This window comes from Mytilus trossulus, chromosome 1 (assembly GCF_036588685.1).
Source record: "Mytilus trossulus isolate FHL-02 chromosome 1, PNRI_Mtr1.1.1.hap1, whole genome shotgun sequence".
NCBI classification, from domain to species: domain Eukaryota; kingdom Metazoa; phylum Mollusca; class Bivalvia; order Mytilida; family Mytilidae; genus Mytilus; species Mytilus trossulus.
In genome coordinates, this window is record NC_086373.1 from 103846274 (window position 1) to 103864593 (window position 18320).

Sequence of the window (18320 nt, forward strand, 5' to 3'; positions counted from 1 at the left end):
TTTTTCCGGCCAATTCATTGTTAACTCTTTTCAAGGATTTTTATAGTAAGATATACAAATCCAGGGGTGGATTCAGCCATTTTAAAAAGGGGATTCCTATTCCAGGACAAAGGGAGGTTCCAATCACATGTCCCCATTCAAATGCATTGATCGTCCCCAAAAAAAGGGGGGTTGGAACCCCCCTCTGGATTCGTGCCTGAAATCCTTGCTCTTTTTAATTGCTATTCCTTCAAACTGATTTGTTTGTACATTCATTACACAAAATATATATAGCGGGTTCTGTTAGGTTAGGAACAATATTTTTTTTCTTATATTAAATGCCCCCCCCCCCCCCCCCCTCGGCCCTTATTTATATTAAATAGCGAATACAAAACAAGTTATTAATTATAACATATCTATGTTCATAGTATACAGAAAAATGCGACAATATTAATTGAAGTCAAACAAAAAATAAATAAATAATAGATTTTTTTTAAAAGGGGGAGGACAAAATAAAATTGTCCCGTCCCCTAGAACTTATTGCTTTATAACATTTTCATAACACTCCATGAAGTTTTTCATAACTTGCTGCCTAAAGAGAAGACCCAAGACTGTACAATTATAATTTCTAGACTAAATTTTGGTTCATATTCTATCCCTCCGACTATCAATCAATCAGTAAACATGGAAAAAAATTGTTTCGTAATTTTGCTTCGGAGAAAAAAGATTTTGTCAAAGCTGTATAAATTCTGGATAGTTTTGTCAGAATAATTGCCATAAAAATACTTAAGCAAACTAAATATTATTTTCATATACATATGAACTAGTGCCCATTTACTCCCTGTCACGGCTGAAGACTGCCTGACTTCGGCTTTATTCTGCTCTTTGGTTGGGTCTGTTTGACACATTCCCCATTTCCATTCTCAATTTTATATGCACATTCATGGCTCTAAGATCTGCTGATGTCTGTATCTTGGCATTACACAAGGTTATGTTTTTCTCTTGACTGTTAATGACGTCTTTACACTAAATACATTGGATGTTAAATACATTGGATGTTGGATGTGTACTTGTTGATATTTTTGTCTTAGATGCATTTTTTTCAGTTGTTGGCTTTTAACTAGCTGTCAGTAACTGTGATTTTTCTCGGATATTAGTGTCTTTTTTGTGGTTGGAATCAAGGCCAGATATAAAACTAACATAATAAACGTCATTTTTAGGATGTAAAATAGTCACATCTAGTCTGTGTTTTTTGTTAGATGTCTTTCTTCTTTGTATTGATCTGATTGGTTATTAAGCCCTTTTCTATTGATTTTTATAGTTTGTTCTTATGGTGTACTATTTAACCGAGGTATGTGGAGGGTTAGCGCCTTCAAACAAGTTTAACCTGACACATTCTGTATGTGGCTTCCCATGTCAGGAGCCTGTAATTCAGTGGTTGTCGTTTTTTGCTGTATATCAAATCTATTTTTATTTTACGTCAATCAGGGCGGGCCGATAGTTTTGTGTCTACATTTGTCATTTCGGGGCCTTTTAAAGCTGCCTATGTGGTACGGTTTATGCTCATTGTTGAGGGGAGTACGGTAACCTATAAATGTTAATTATCTCCGATGTCATTTTGTCTCCTGTGAATAGTTGTCTCATTGGCAATCATACCACATCTTCATATTTTTATATCAAAACTGACTAAACCTAAATGATTGCTGACGCTGACGATGTGATGTAGGATCGGAAAGTTCTACAGGCGCAAAGTTTTACAGGGCAGACAAAACAACAGGTTAAAGTATGATTTGGTGCCAATTTTTCCCTAAATGAACTGAATTAAAACTTCATCAATAAGCAAGAATTAAATGCTGAAACATGCATGCATTGAAGACCTATTGGTGACCTTCTGCTGTTGTCTGTTCTATGGTCGGGTTGTTGTCTCTTTGACACATTACTCATTTACCATTTTATTTTTTATGTACTATACAATATAAAATTTCGTTTTTTTTGTTTCATTCAATTTTTGCAAGGCATTGCAAGAAGCACAGTCTTTAAAAGTCAAATTATTAAATTAAATGTCGAATGTTCCAAAATTGTCATAATTTGACTTACAGTAATATAAAGCACAAGCTTAAAAAAAAAGACATTTATATTTACATTGCCACCACGAGTTGGTTGACCGTTATGTAATAACCGTTTCATAGATTTGTTCCTTACATGTAACTTACCTTTTCTCGAATATTACCTACCGAATTATACTATTTACCGGATTTGTAATAACATAAGCAACACAACGGGTGCCACATGTTGAGCAGGATCTGCTTACCTTTCCGATTTGGGACCCACTGGCTGCCTAAGAGGGGGCCCGCTCCTGTCACGCTTCAGTGATCCTCTATATAATCAACCAAATTGTTTTCTCATAAGGGGCCCCGGACCCCCTGCCCCCTAAATCCGCCTCTGTTTTGTCTTTTTATTTTTAGCCATGGCGTTATCAGTTTATTTTCAATCTATGAGTTTGACTATCCATCTGGTATAATTCGTCCCTCGTTTACGGAGGAAGTTTCGAGCCATATTTGAGTTCAATACTACTTCTAATAGCCATAATAAGCCAATAACTTGAAAGATCAGTTATAATTAAGTCTCTGAAAACAGATTTCAAAGTATCATTAGTCTCTACAAAAAAATCAGTATTATTTTCATGATTACATTTAAGCCCTAGCAAACATCCATCTCAAGTTACAAATATTCAAATCGCTGGGGAACATACCAAAATTTAAAAGGTAGATATTCTTTAGATCTTTCCAAACACCACCTTTCGAATTCTTAGATTACCCTAATTACCATCACTCAAAGAATATATGTATCGGCTATATTAAAGTGTTTGACAATAAACGATAAAGTGTGCATGCTGTAACTTCATGTGCTCTACACGATTTTGTAAAATGAGAATCCCTCATAAATGAATCTACTGTACCGGATGATGTAGCGTTGGCATATACTAAAACACTAGTTCGTCCAATAATAGTATCTCCAAGCCAACTTCTACACCCGAGGCCAGTTCTATTGTATTAGTCACGGATGCTACTTTAAAAAGTGGTAGGTCAAAATGCGCAAGGGGAGTTTGACCTCAATTTAGCTTTCTTACGGCTCTTCGAAATATGTCATATGAATGTCGTCTCATTGCAAAAGATTTAGCTTGCTAGTGAAACAAAGATAGTCAGGCAGACATTGCAGGCACAGGCACTTGTCTCAGAAAAAAAAATATCCTATATAACTTAATATAACATTAAGGTATATATGGAAAACAAATTCTGAGACAAGTGCCTGTGATTGCAGGTAGTTTATTCCCATCTGGCAACCAAACAAAGCATGGTAGTTGGACCCTGAAATGGATGTCCATAGTGCTGCCTGAACACTAGAATTATCCACTGATGTTTGAACCATTCTAGTTCCTTAGAATGAAAACAAATCAATTGATAGTGCTCTTTCCACTGGTATATCTGATTTTCTGAATCTTAATACAGCTGGGGTGGGGGGTGGGATTCAATTAACTCTGTGGTAAAACTTAACATAACTGCTTGAACGTTCTTTCAAATATGATGTTATAAAGACATACTGGTATCATGTTATTTGATTTGGCTATCCCACTGTTAAACTTACATCACCTTATTAAGCCTGCTATCTTTTGCGTGTTTTTACAACCACAAGATCGAAGCCACAGCTGGTGAATATTTTATCCCTATTAAGGTAGTCAGCACCTATTTGCTGACATAAATTATCATTGACGAGTATGTTCCTTTTCTGTAAATTTCCTGTTTATGAAATACGAATTATTCAAACCGACACTATTATTTATAAGAATTTTTAAATCCAATATATCGACTACTTAGGTGTTAAGCATGAAATTTGCACATTGTTAGTAATAATGCTAATGAACACTTTTGAATATGTTTTTCAGCCGTTTTAATCCTTTATGGTTGGCATTTTAAAATCAGTCGATTTACATCAGTCAAGAGTCTAATTCCAATACATTGGTATCATTCACCTTTTTAAGGTAAAGGCATGACACTTTCTATAGTGTAAGTTATGGTAATAATAAACATTTTACTATATGTCGATATTTATGAAAATCCTAAAGGACTTTCTGTACCCAAGTAAATGCTCTCTTTGGAAAAAATGTATGGTCAGGCTGATTCAGACCCAACGTTCAGGATCAGTCGAACTATTGGCGGCCATTTTGAATTTTGCTGCCCTTTTGGATTTTTTCAAAGCTGATATAAAAAATTTGTAAGGGTTCCGGGGAACTCAGTGTCTCGCCTAGTTTTGCTGTAAATCGCAGGCTTAACAACAATGAGGAAAAAATCAATAAAAATATTCCTCTTGTTACTAGTTTATGATTGCAAGAAAATCTAAGTCCATTTAAAAGTAAATTACAGAAAAAACGGAGTAATCTTTTTACAAACTTTACTTCTGGATACAATCTTATGATCATAAATAAGCTTCTGTCCAAGTTTGGTACAAACCCAGGATAGTTTAAGAAAGTTATTAAAATTTTAAAAACTTTAACCACAGAGTGAATGTAATGGTTCTCCGCAGAAAAACTAAGTCCATTTAAAAGTAAAATATGGAAAAAATGGAATTTTATTTTTACAAAATTTACTTCTGGATACTATCTTATGATCACAAACAAGCTTCTGTCCAAGTTTTGTACAAACCCAGGATAGTTGGAGAAAGTTATTAAAATTCTAAAAACTTTAACCACAGAGTGAATGTTTTGTTTCCCCGCAGAAAAAACTAAGTCCATTTATAGTAAAATGCGGAAAAAATGGAATTTTATTTTTACTATAAAATTTACTTCTGGATACTATCTTATGATCATAAACAAGCTTCTGTCAAAGTTTGGTAGAAATCCAGGATAGTTTAAGAAAGTTATTAAAATTTCAAAAACTTTAACCACAGAGTGAATATTTGTTGACGCCGCCGACGACGACGGAATGTAGGATCGCTTAGTCTCGCCTTTTCGACTTAAGTCGAAGGCTCGACAAAAAGAAGATGTGGTATGATTGCCAAAGAGACAACTATCCACAAAAGACCAAAATGACGCAAAAAATAACAATTATAGGTCCATTTCCCAATATGTTTATAAAATGCATGTACATGTTGTCTCATTGGCAATCATACCACATCTTCTTTTTTATAAAGTCAAGATTATGACAGTTGTTGTCCATTCGTTTGATGTGTTTTATCATTTGATTTTGCAATTTGATTAGGGACTTTCTGTTTTGAATTTTCCTTGGAGTTAGTATTTTTGGGATTTTACTTTTTATAAGCATCATAACTACCACTTTTGAAAGGTGTACTCTTTAACTATAGAGAAATTAATTATACCAATAAATGAAAAAAGTCTCTTGACTATTGGCGGTCATTATGGGAATTTGTTAGAGGGCTTCAAAATTTTTTTTTTAGCATCATGACTAGACTGAGCAAGGTTTGATACTTTTGCTATAAAGGAATCAATCAAACCAACATATAGGACAAAGCCACTTGACAAATGGCGTCCATTTTGAATTTTGACGGCCATAATGGATTTTTTTCTCCAGATGGCTCCATATCCCAAAATGTTTATTATCATTATATATAACAATGTGCAAGAGAGCCGTGGTGTAGTGGTTAGTACTACTATCACAAAGGTTCCTGGTTAGATTCCCGTTTGGGAGGGCTCTCCCTTGACACCATTTGCGAGTATGGTCTTGAGGAAACGATGATAGTCCGTCGGACGGGGACGATAAATGGCTGACCCGTGTTAAGAGAGAGCCATATCTCTTGCACGTTAAAGACACCCTTGTAGATTTCGAAAAAGAGTAGGCTAATGCCGCCACAAGGCAGCACTCGCACCCGCAAAGTGGAAAGGGATTAATTTGAGTTGCAAAACTTGTTTCCTAATTCACTATAAATAAATATGTTTAAACTAACAACGTGCAAAGATTCATGTTTTTACCGTAAAGTGATCAATTGTACCAAAGTATTGGACATATAGTAAATCATATTAAGAAACTTAGGTTAAGAGAGTTTACCTTGTTTTTTTTGGCAAATAAATCTATAACAAGACTTACTATACATATTCTTGGTTTTAGTATCAAACTTTTAGATTTTGCATAGATTTCAGGCAAGTTAATATAATCACTTAAACAGATGACTTTACCATACCAAAAATGACAACTGTATAAATAAAGTTGTCAGTGCAAAAAGTGTATGTAGATTCTACTTATAAAAAGAGGTTATAGCAAGTGCCCCTTATAATAGAGCTTAATAAGTTCCAGTTTTGTAAGATCATTTAGTAAATAAAAATATACATTTGTGCTTTTGTGAATGAAAACTAGAGGCTCTCAAGAGCCTGTGTCGCTCACCTTGGGTCTATGTTCATATCAAACAATGGACACAGATAAATTCATGACAAGATTGTGTTTTGATGATGTGTTTGTAGATCTTACTTTATTGAACATTCTTGTTGCTACAATTATCTGTATCTATGATGAACATGGCGCAGTAATTACAGTGGAAAATATTTTCTAAAAATTTACAAAAATTTACGACTATTGGTCTATGTGAATATTAAACAACAAAGGGCACAGATGGTAACATGACAAAATTGTGTTTTGGTGATGGTGATGTGTTTGTATTAAACATCATTGCTGCTTACAATTATCTCTATCTATAATGAACATGGCCCAATAGTTTCAGTGGAAAATGTTAGTAAAAATTTACAGTTTATGAAAATGGTTAAAATTTGACTATGAAGGGCAATAACTCATAAAGGGGTCAACTGACCATTTCGTTCATGTTGACTTATTTGTAAATCTTACTTTGCTGAACATTATTGCTGTTTACAGTTTATCTATATTTATAATAATATTGAAGATAATAACCAAAAACAGCAAAATTTCCTTAAATTACAAATTCAGGGGCAGCAACCCACCAACGGGTTGTCCGATTCATTTGAAAATTTCAGGGCAGATAGATCTACACCTGACAAACAATTCATCCCCCCGTCAGATTTGCTCTAAATGCTTCGGTATTTTGAGTTATAAGCCAAAAACTGCATTGTACCCCTATGTCTAATTTTAGCCGTGGCGGCCATCTTGGTTGGTTGGTCAGGTCATCCGACACATTTTTTAAACTAGATACCCCAATGATGATTTTGGCCAAGTTTGGTTAAATTTGACTTAGTAGTTTCAGAGGAGAGGATTTTTGTAAAAGATTACTAAGATTTACGAAAAATTGTTAAAAATTGACTATAAAGGGCAATAACTCCTAAAGCCAAAAGGGGTCAACTGACCATTTCAGTCATGTTGACTTATTTGTAAATCTTACTTTGCTGAACATTATTGCTGTTTAATGTTTATCTCTATTTATAATAATATTCAAGATAATAACCCAAAACAGCAAAATTTCATTAAAATTACCAATTCAGGGGCAGCAACCCAACAACGAGTTGTCCGATTCATCTGAAAATTTCAGGGCAGATAGAACTTTACCTGATAAACAATTTTACCCCGTCAGATTTGCTCTAAATGCTTCGGTTTTAGAGTTATAAGCCAAAAACTGCATTATACCCCTATGTTCTATTTTTAGCCGTGACGGCCATCTTGGTTGGTTGGTCGGGTCATCCAACACATTTTTTAAACTATATACCCCAATGATGATTTTGGCCAAGTTTGGTTAAATTTGGCCCAGTAGTTTCAGAGGAGAAGATTTTTGTAAAAGTTAACGACGACGGACGACGACGACGGAAGCCTGACGCCAAGTGATGGGAAAAGCTCACTTGGCCCTTTGGGCCAGGTGAGCTAAAAAGCACATGTAACATTTCAACTCCTAATGCATAGATTTTTTAGATAACTGTACAAAAGACTGAATGTTACATTGATGATTTTTTTATCTATAGATACATTTGATAAAAGCAAGTGAGACCATTTAAACGCATTATTTTAAAGATTAAGTTGTAATTCTGGTAAAAAGCAAATTTGGTATGACACTTGAATATTTGGTTCATTTTGTTGATCATGAGCATGGTTAATCTACAAATTATGTTTTAATATTTCCTAACACCTATCAAATATTGGAAAGATTATGTTTTTATTAAAAAGAGACAAAGGGAATACTTTAATGAGATAGCAACCAATAACACACACTCATAACACCAGAATATCAACACATGGTTATACACTTAGCTCAACCTGAGTCCCAGAATGCTGGTTGATTTTTTTTTACACAAATCATCAAATATTTTCAATTTCTTGGGAAAAAAAGCCTTTCCCTCATATCCCCCCCACCTCACCTACAAAAATAATTTCATTTGAAGTAATTCTATATATTTAAAATGGGGTACAATTTAAAAGAAAACAATACACTTATTACAAGTTATAGAATGAAAACTAGAAAAATGCTTGTTTTGAAGCTTTTTCCCCCCTTAATTCCTGAACGGTATGGAAAGTTGCCACCACAAATGAATCATAACCTTCTACATGTGATCACATGTGGTATTGAACCTTCTGGTACAAAATGTTTCTAAACAAGTTATTTTCTTGAAACTAGAACCAGATGCTCCACATGGCGCAGCTTTATACGACCGCAGAGGTTGAACCCTGAACAGTTGGGGCAAGTATGGACACAACATTCAAGCTGAATCAAGCTCTAAATTTGGATTGTGATTAAATAGTTGACACAGCATAGGTTTCTGACACAGAATGGATGTGTTCTGATGAACTTATTTTATTTGTTTTCTCTTTGAGCAATTCACTATGCTGTTGAATATTAATCCTCTCAAAAAAATGTTTGAAGAATTTTTTTTTATATTGATGAAATTTCAAATGAGAAAAATTGACCCCCCCCCCCCCCCCCCCCCCAATTCGTTTTCACATCCCCCTTTCCCTTATTCCAAAACTGATCTCAATTCAAATTTCTAATGGAGTTTGCAACAATAACTACTCATTTAAATACATCATAAAATATTAAGATGTAAAAAAAAAGTGCTTGGTGCTTGGTATCACTGAATGATAAAGATTGTTTTAATTTATCAGTTGGTAGTAAAAGTGAATATACATTGCATATATATATATATTGTATATAACATAGATTTAAGTTGATTCTGGTCAAAGAAAGATAACTCCAAATAAAAAATTTCTTGCTATTGCACAAAATTGTGCAATTAGATATTTCTTGCTTACTATTCTGGACAAAGAAAGATAACTCTAATTAAAAAAAAAATTGCTATTGATATTTCTTGCTATTGCGCAATACTGTGCAATTGAAAAGTCTTGCTATTGCACAATACTGTGCAATTGAAGATTTCTGGCTATTGCGCAATACTGTGCAATGGAAAATTTCTTACTATTGCACAATACTTAATATAATAATTTTAGATCCTGATTTGGACCAACTTGAAAACTGGGCCCATAATCAAAAATCTAAGTACATGTTTGGATTCAGCATATCAAAGAACCCCAAGAATTCAATTTTTGTTAAAATCAAACTCAGTTTAATTTTGAACCCTTTTGACTTTAATGTAGACCAATTTGAAAACAGGACCAAAAATTAAGAATCCACATACAGTTAGATTTGGCATATCAAAGAACCCAATTTATTCAATTTTTGATGAAATCAAACAAAGTTTGATTTTGGACCCCGATTTGGATCAACTTAAAAACTGGGCCAATAATTATTCCTAAACTGTTAGGACCAAAACTCCCAAAATCAATACCAACCTTCCTTTAAAGGTCATAAACCTTGTGTTTAAATTTCATAGATTTCTATTTACTTATACTAAAGTTATGGTGCGAAAACCAAGAAAAATGCTTATTTGGACCCCTTTTTGGCCCCTAATTCCTAAACTGTTAGAACCAAAACTCCCAAAATCAATAACAACCTTCCTTTTGTGGTCATAAACCTTGTGTTAGATTTATATTATCTTAGTATTTCTTGGTTTTCGCACCATAACTTTAGTATTATCTTATACTAAAGTTATGGTGCGAAAACCAAGAAAATTGCTTATTTGGACCCCTTTTTGGGCCCTAATTCCTAAACTGTTAGAACCAAAACTCCGAAAATATATCCCAACCTTCCTTTTGTGGTTATAAACTTTGTGTATAAATTTCATAGATTTCTATTTACTTTTACCAAAGTTACTGTGCGAAAACCAAGAAAAATGCTTATTTGGGCCCTTTTTGGCCCCTAATTCCTAAAATGTTGGGATCAAAACTCCCAAAATCAATCCCAACCTTCCTTTTGTGGTCATAAACCTTGTGTTAAAATTTCATAGATTTCTTTTCACTTTTACTTAAGTTAGAGTGCGAAAACTAAAAGTATTCGGATGACGACGACGCCAACGTGATAGCAATATACAACGAAAATTTTTCAAATTTGGCGGTCGTATAAAAATGCTTGTTTTGGGACCTTTTGACCCCGAATACCCAAATGATTAGGACCATCATCCCTAAAAAATAATCCCAACCTTCCTTTTATGGTATTGAACCTTTTGATCTACTTTCATAGTGATCCATAAACTTAAACTTAAATTATTGTCCATAAATCATGTCTTCGTGAATTAATGTTGATTTAAAAAATACCACATGCAGAGATTAAACAAACAGTATAATCATAAACTTAGCATTAGGTATATTGAGCCAAATATGACTTTTCAAGTAAATCCTAAACTTGTTTACTTCAATTGAGTTTATGATAAGCTGGATGTGATATACCACAGATTATTAAATCTGGCAATAAAGATAAGTTATACAAATATTGTGATCATTGACATCTTAGACATCACTGCAAACATACTTGAGTATAAAGTATCATAAAGAATGTCAGTATAAGTAATGATTTACAAGAGACTTTCAAAATCACATAGTTGCATCCTTAGACCAAGTTATGTCATTGAGTCAAAAATTATCCAAGAACTGAACTTTGACATAAATCATCTCAAATGACAAATGAAGTGTGAACAAGGGCATAAGTGAACATCTATCATTTTTTGGAAGCCCTTCTTCGTGTTCATTATATGCATTGTTAAATTTATTTATATGATTGCTGATGACAGAGAAACTGAAAACTAAACTTGGACTTAACATTTGTCAATGATAATAAAAACCTAATCAAAATCAGTTCAGCATGAAATGTGGGTCAACTGCCCTTCTTCATTTGAAGTCTCTCCAAAATGTCTCTATCCATCAAGTAGTATGGACCTTTAGAAGTAATAATTTTTCCAGTTTTGTATTAAATGTACCTGTGCATGGATGTTTTGATGGTTGAATTAGTATGGATATACGTTATACTCTATTTGCATGTCAAGCATCGCCTAATTACCTAACATGTGTGTCATAAAAGTAGGTGGTTTAGAATGCTGTAAAACATGGTTCAATGCATGAATGGATGGATGGCTGTATAAAGTCCAGTGGTAAGTTATATGCATTTTTAGGACAAGAAGATGATAATGTGATACGAACCCTGCATTAAACTAAACCAATAGTCAGATTTTTAATGTGAGGAATCAGAAGTAGCACTTCTCAGGAAAGACATGCAACTCTACCTGGCCAAATTTTTTGACTCTGCTCTTACTCCGAAATGCTGGGTACTTAGCAGAGAAACAGCAAATACCTATTTTCAATCAAAGCCCTTCACCTCCAACCCTTAAGAAGAGCAGTAGAGCAAGTTTTCTTGTGATCGAGGCTGTAAATAAAGATGGTTCCACTAACTTCCATAATGTTGTTTGCTAAGAGCTTGTAATAAGTCAGACTCAGGTGTGTGATAATTCAATGACCTTCATTTATGACAGTGTTTTGAACAAATCTTAAACCACAAAGTGGCTAGTATATATGTTAATTTGTTGTTGAATTTACTTAAAGCATTGCTTTTCATTGTTTTTTTTTATTTCCTATTCATAAACAGTCATTATGTCTTCTTCTATATAACTTTTTAAGCCTTATTATGTATTGTGAGGTATGTTTCAAACTATAACTGTTCATATAGATTTTAATCTTTGATTGGTCAATACAATATTTCATTGATAAGTTTCTGAGACCTAGCTATTGACAGATACACTGACAGCACTTTAATAGTTTCCCATTTACTTAGTTGATGCATAATAATATCTACTATTAACTATATGATAGTTTATTTCATTCTAAACAATGCCAACCAAGATTGAGAAGTATAAGATGTAAATGCTTATAATTGTTACAAATTTTAATGAGTTATCAATAAATATATTGAATTCAATAAATTAATGTTATTCATTACATACAAACATATGTAGTTGTTTATGATAGAAACATGAGCTGATGAAATTAAATATGCACATAAAATGCTAATGTGTATAAATACTGTGGATTCATTTATTTTCGTGGGTACCAATTTTTCGTGGATTGAGGAAAACTGGCATATTTGTGGACATTTTTAAAATTTCATGGTTTTGGCTAAGTCTGCATACATTTATTTAGAAAATTTGCAATTTGTTGAATACTTGAATTCATGGTTTCCTTTTACCCACACAATCTACGAAAATTGGTATCAAACCAATATTAATGATTCCACAGTAAACAATTTGATGAATTCATTGCTGCTAATTCAGTTCTATACACATCTGTTGTCATCATCGTTTTCTTTTCAATGTTTTCTTAAAATCTTTAGCCTTAATAGCCTTCCCAGAATGCTCTGATTGTTTATGATCAGTATGTATGAAGTCGTACATGAGTTTAGCACTTGATTTATTGTCTAACAGTTCACTAATCTGGTCTTCAGACATACTACACAGTTCTGCAATATTTTCCACTTTATTCATGATTTTTCTGTAATTCTTTATATTGACACCAGGCATTCTTAACAAGAAATCCTATAAAATATAACCAATAATTATGTTTCTTATTCTATGATTTGAATATGATGCAAAACATTTCAATTTACACAGTTTGTTTATAATATATTTAAATAGGCACTTTTTTAAGTCCGATTTGTATGTGTCACTAAATATTTTGGCAGACAATGTTCAAAGGATGATAATATGTTCATTTTTTATATGCAATTTCCTTGGATTTCTAAAAGTGTGTCTAACTTTCAGTTGAAATGTGTTGGGTAAATGACATGCTTTCTGTATGCTAAACAAATTCTTAAAACAACTCTTTGATTGGTCAAATATCTAGCAAAACCTAAGTTTCAGTGAAAGAACAAATGCTTGGCCCTTCATCTGGATCAAAAAAAAATTACTGGTTGGAACATTAAGAAGCTGTGTTTTTTAAATGCATAATTATTTTCACACACTTACTCAAACTTGTTATTGTTGATGCTATTACTATAAATATATGTCATATGTGAATTTGTAATTTTTACCTGTTGTGAAAATTGTATATTTCATTTTTTATTTCATTATTCATGTATGTGTGTCTGTTTGATATTTTGTAATTGTTTGTTATATTTCATTGTATTTCATGAGGGCCTCAGGGAAGATTAGCTTTATAGCTAACTGTGTAACCCTCTTTAAATAAAGAATTATTATTATTATTATTATTATTATTATTACTTTTTCATGCAGAACTTTCCTCTACAAAAGTTTTTATTCAGTTGAATTTTCAATATTTTAGCCTTGAGCATCACCGAAGAGACATTAATAGTCCAAATGCACTTCTGCTACAATAACAATTGGAACTATTAATTTATTTTGGCCATTATTAGCATGAAATAATTGCTACTGGACATTACACAAGCATAATACAATCAACTGATAAATGACATTACCTGAGAATTATGACTGTATCTTTCTGTCCATTCACTATCTGCTTCAGCTGAGTTAATTGTCATCGCTGCTTCAGCATCTGGTTGTTGTCTACCTTCCTGCATGAAGAAATAGATTTAAAATACTTATATTTGCTAATGATGAAACACTTAAATGTAGCAGTAGATATAAAGGAATATTTTCAATATTTTCAACACATTTAGCAATCAAATTAACATAAATTTGTTTAAAAGTTCAAGTGTAGTTATTGTATCAAGGCAGGTCTATTTGACATGGCTCTTTTGTCATAGAATACAATTTGTAGACTATTTGGTGTCCTTTAACTTAATCTTAGAAGCAAATGACTGCATTGTGCTAAGAACCAAAGACACAAATATAAAATGCATGACAATGTACTGTCATTGTGGCCTGTATAACAGAGCACCAATGAACAACTTCACTTCTACTGTTAATAATGTACTGATATATACCTTCAGTTCTTCAAATATTTTTGCAGTTTCATATGGACTCTGACACCACAGGATTCTCAGCTTAGGGAAATGTAGTGTCAATAATGTCAGCCTAGAGGACACATCTTGTATAGATATATCACTTGTTATTGGATATTTCCCCTGAAATTATAAATTTGGCATTCAATTTAAATCAAAATTCTCCTGACTTTAATTCATATCTTCAAACAGTAAAAAATGCAACTATCCAACAATGAATATAGCAACTAAAATGATCTCAAATAATATCATATAAGAGGTATGTAAATTGGGACTATAGTTTTGTCCTTGTCCTTGTAGACAGATATTCAAACCTGACTTTGTGGTAAACCTTTTGTAGATGACTATTATGATATAAAGCATCATGCATATCCTTCCAACACACTCAGAAGTCAAAAGCTGGACATACCTTTGTACATTAAGATCTGTAAATATGAACTAAAATACGATTTTTACTTAACAGAGTTACATTATAACCTTTCTAATAACTTGTTCTGTGGCAACAAAAAGAATAAAATTGAAAGGTATTATGAATTTTGTGGCATGCAATATTTGCACAGACAAACCTATGAAAAGATGATTCCAACATACCCCCTCACCTTTGATTGATGGGTATCAACACAATATAAAGCTATCGATCAATTACATTATTTTCACCACATATATAATAAGGTATTTTGCCATAAAACAGCAATCTTCTAGAAGATTATACTAAGGCAGCATTCCATTATAATCATCAATAGTAACTGGAAATACTAACATTTGGTTCAAAATTTAACAAGGAGAAACTGATTAACATGTTTTTTTTTTGTACAAATGGGCATCAAAATGGTAATAATGATTTACACTTACTTGCAGAGCAAAAGATTTGTTTGTATCAAACTCAATGAGTAAAACTGGACGCTTGTAGTATCTACACATAGACACACACTGGTTATATAATCGGCCATTGTTCAGGGAACCAATTAAATCACTAACACTTTTTCTTTCCACACAAATATCTGGTGTCAAAATATAATCTCCGACCTATCAAAACAGAAATATATTTTACAATTGTCTTATATCAATATAGCTCAGTACAGTGCTCAAACATCCTCCAACAATTCATATTCAAACAAGGGTAAAACTATATGGCACCAACAACTTCGTTGCAGGCCATAAAAATCATTCCAACAGTATGTTAATGGCACTTAAAATCATAGAATTTTTTTAAGAAACAGTATTTTTGTTGTTCCTACAAGTAATATTGTTAGTGAGTGCTGTTTTTAGTACTCATCTTTATAATCTGTTAATTTTGTTGAAAAAAACTCACAAAACCTTTAAATCAAAACACAATTTCTCTTATTTCATATTTTATATCTTTTCAGCTGAGTCGTTGATGGAAGCTAGGATATCAAATTGTATATAGTGTCTTGAAATAAAGTTAATACAAAATATCTTTTCATATTTCAAACTTTTGTTGAAGGTTTTCAGCCATTCATGTTTACTGTAACAATTTGGCATTATATAATAACAACAGCATCTCATAGAAAAACTATTCAAATTATTATAATAATATGGAATGATATAAAAATATTTGTTATGTGTGCATATATTATAATTCTTGATTCTAATCTTAGGTGATCTGATAAATTAAAACTTTTCTAAACTAAAGGCAATTTAGAGCTTGACAAATTTGGTAGACATTTGTATATTTTGGAAGTATAGATGAGGTTTTTTTTGTTTTTTTTCTTTGGCGGGTTGTTGTCTCTTTGCTCAATTTTATTTGTTAGTTTTTTTTAAGTTGTTGGTTTCAAATCTCATTGACATAATAACCTGCATCTCCCTTTATTCATATGGGTTTCTAAAACAATTATAAGAGGTAACTTGTAAGTTGCATACCTCAATTGTTACAGGTTCAATATCTATACCTCTTCTATGGATCAGTGATGGTAGTTCACTTCTGAATTCTCTCATATCAACAATAACCTAGGTGATAAATACATGAAATTATTAACTTTTGATACATCAAAGATTACTTACTTACTATTGGTAAAAATGTAATTCAGTATTTGGATTTTAATTTTTGAAATAAATCAAAATTTATGTTCAGAGAGAGTGCAACTGTTGTTTTTTTTTTATTAAACTCAACCTCTTTTCATTGGGGTAGACAAATGAATTTGTCTTTGGCATCTATGCATACAATTTTTTTTTTTTTTTCAGTTGCAATCAAAATGCACTAACTATTAGTCTGATCCATACATTTTCAAAACCTGCTAATTATTTTTTTTTTTTATTCATGGTAAATTGATATAAGGAGCAGATAAATAACAAATTCATTAGACTAAAGCTGTCTTATTCAATGAAAAAAAATGTATAGAGATTGCAAAGTCTGTTTTGATGCATAAAATCTCATCACTTTTCAAATAAATAATAGGACAGAAGATATACAATGGGACTATCTAATTTAATATACTAAAAAGAAGAGTTGCAGGTACACAATATCTATATCTTTTGCAATTTTTGCAAAGTCCATGTTTTGCTATAGAAAACCCCAATATCATCTGATTAAAAGAAATTAAAAGAGAGCCGTGGTGTAGTGGTTAGTGCATCGGACTACTAACACAAAGGTTCCTGGTTCGATTCCCGTTTGGGATGAAAATTTCAGGAACTCAATTTTCGGCTCTCCCTTGACACCATTTGCGAGTATGGTCTTGAGGAAACGATGATAGTCCGTCGGACGGGGACGATAAATGGCTGGCCCGTGTTAAGAGAGAGCCATATCTCTTGCACGTTAAAGACACCCTTGTAGATTTCGAAAAAGAGTAGGCTAATGCCGCTACAAGGCAGCACTCGCACCCGCAAAGTGGAAAGGGATTAATATAAGTTGTAAAACTTGTTTCCAAATCCACTATAAATAAATATGTTTAAACTAAAAGAAATTAAACAAGAATGTGTCCCTAGTACACGGATGCCTAATCTCGCTATCATTTTCTATGTTCAATGGACCGTGAAAATGGAAGAAATCTCTAATTTAGTATTAAAATTAGAAAGATCATATCATATGGAACATGTGTACTAAGTTTCAAGTGGATTGGACTTCAACTTCATCAAAAACTGCCTCGACCAAAAACTTGAAGTGGGACAGACGGACCGACGAACATATGAATGGCTAAACATACGAACAGACAAACAGGTGAATGAAACAAACAGACCAGAAAACATAATGCCCATAAATGGGGCATAAAAATGGGGTGTTCATTGCCAATTGATGCCCTATAAGTACTATGTCAACTGTTACAAAGCCAATATAGCTCAAACTTTTGACCATACTATTGACTAAAAAGTTAATCCTTTCTCTTTTAACATCTATTATTTATACAAGACTGACCTTTTGTTGTGACTGTGTTAAATGAAGACCTCCTTTCCTAGTATTCACTGTAGCATTAGCAGGAGTTGTGTCCCTTGCCAGATTAGGATCATCTTCCATCTTGCCATCTCTTTCCTCAGGTATAACCATTGCCTGAAATCAAATACAATGTTCATGCTTCAAAGAAATTTACAGATAGGAAAATATGTATTTTCAGTTTTACCTTATACTCACAGCTATGTGAAATGGGTGGACTTATTCTGAAATTCCATTTAGTGGTTCTCTAAAAGAAGACATTTGTATGTATTTCCCATAAGGTTCTTTGTTAAACTAAGTCCCCCGCTGGTGGCAATCTTGGATGATGGATTGGCTACAAAGTAACAACACTTGGTCAGGATCTCATAAGGAACATTCATACTATGTTTGGTTTTATTCCATTCAGTTGCTCTCTAAAAGAAGATATTTGTATGTATTTCCCATATGGTCCTATGTTAAACTAAGTCCCCTGCTGGCCCTATCTTGGATGATGAACCGCCTACAAAGTAAAAACACTTTGTCAGCACCTCATAAGGAACATTCATACTATGTATGGTTTTATTCCATTCAGTTGCTCTCTAAAAGAAGATATTTGTATGTATTTCCCATATGGTCCTATGTTAAACTAAGTCCCCTGCTGGCCCTATCTTGGATGATGAACCGCCTACAAAGTAAAAACACTTTGTCAGCACCTCATAAG

General features: G+C 32.8%; 1 protein-coding gene across 1 annotated transcript in view; it reads right to left on the reverse strand.

The window, feature by feature from the left end:
- Nucleotides 1-12195: 12195 nt before the first annotated feature.
- The window catches only part of LOC134695028 (DNA repair endonuclease XPF-like), a 28157-nt gene continuing 22032 nt past the window's right edge, over nt 12196-18320 (reverse strand). The window contains exons 17-22 of the mRNA XM_063556168.1: nt 17606-17737; nt 16117-16203; nt 15088-15261; nt 14218-14358; nt 13750-13845; nt 12196-12850 (exon numbers count right to left, since the gene is read on the reverse strand). Coding sequence (XP_063412238.1) covers nt 12611-12850; nt 13750-13845; nt 14218-14358; nt 15088-15261; nt 16117-16203; nt 17606-17737 — 870 coding nt within the window. The 3' untranslated portion in view covers nt 12196-12610. The remainder of the gene's footprint in view (nt 12851-13749; nt 13846-14217; nt 14359-15087; nt 15262-16116; nt 16204-17605; nt 17738-18320) is intronic.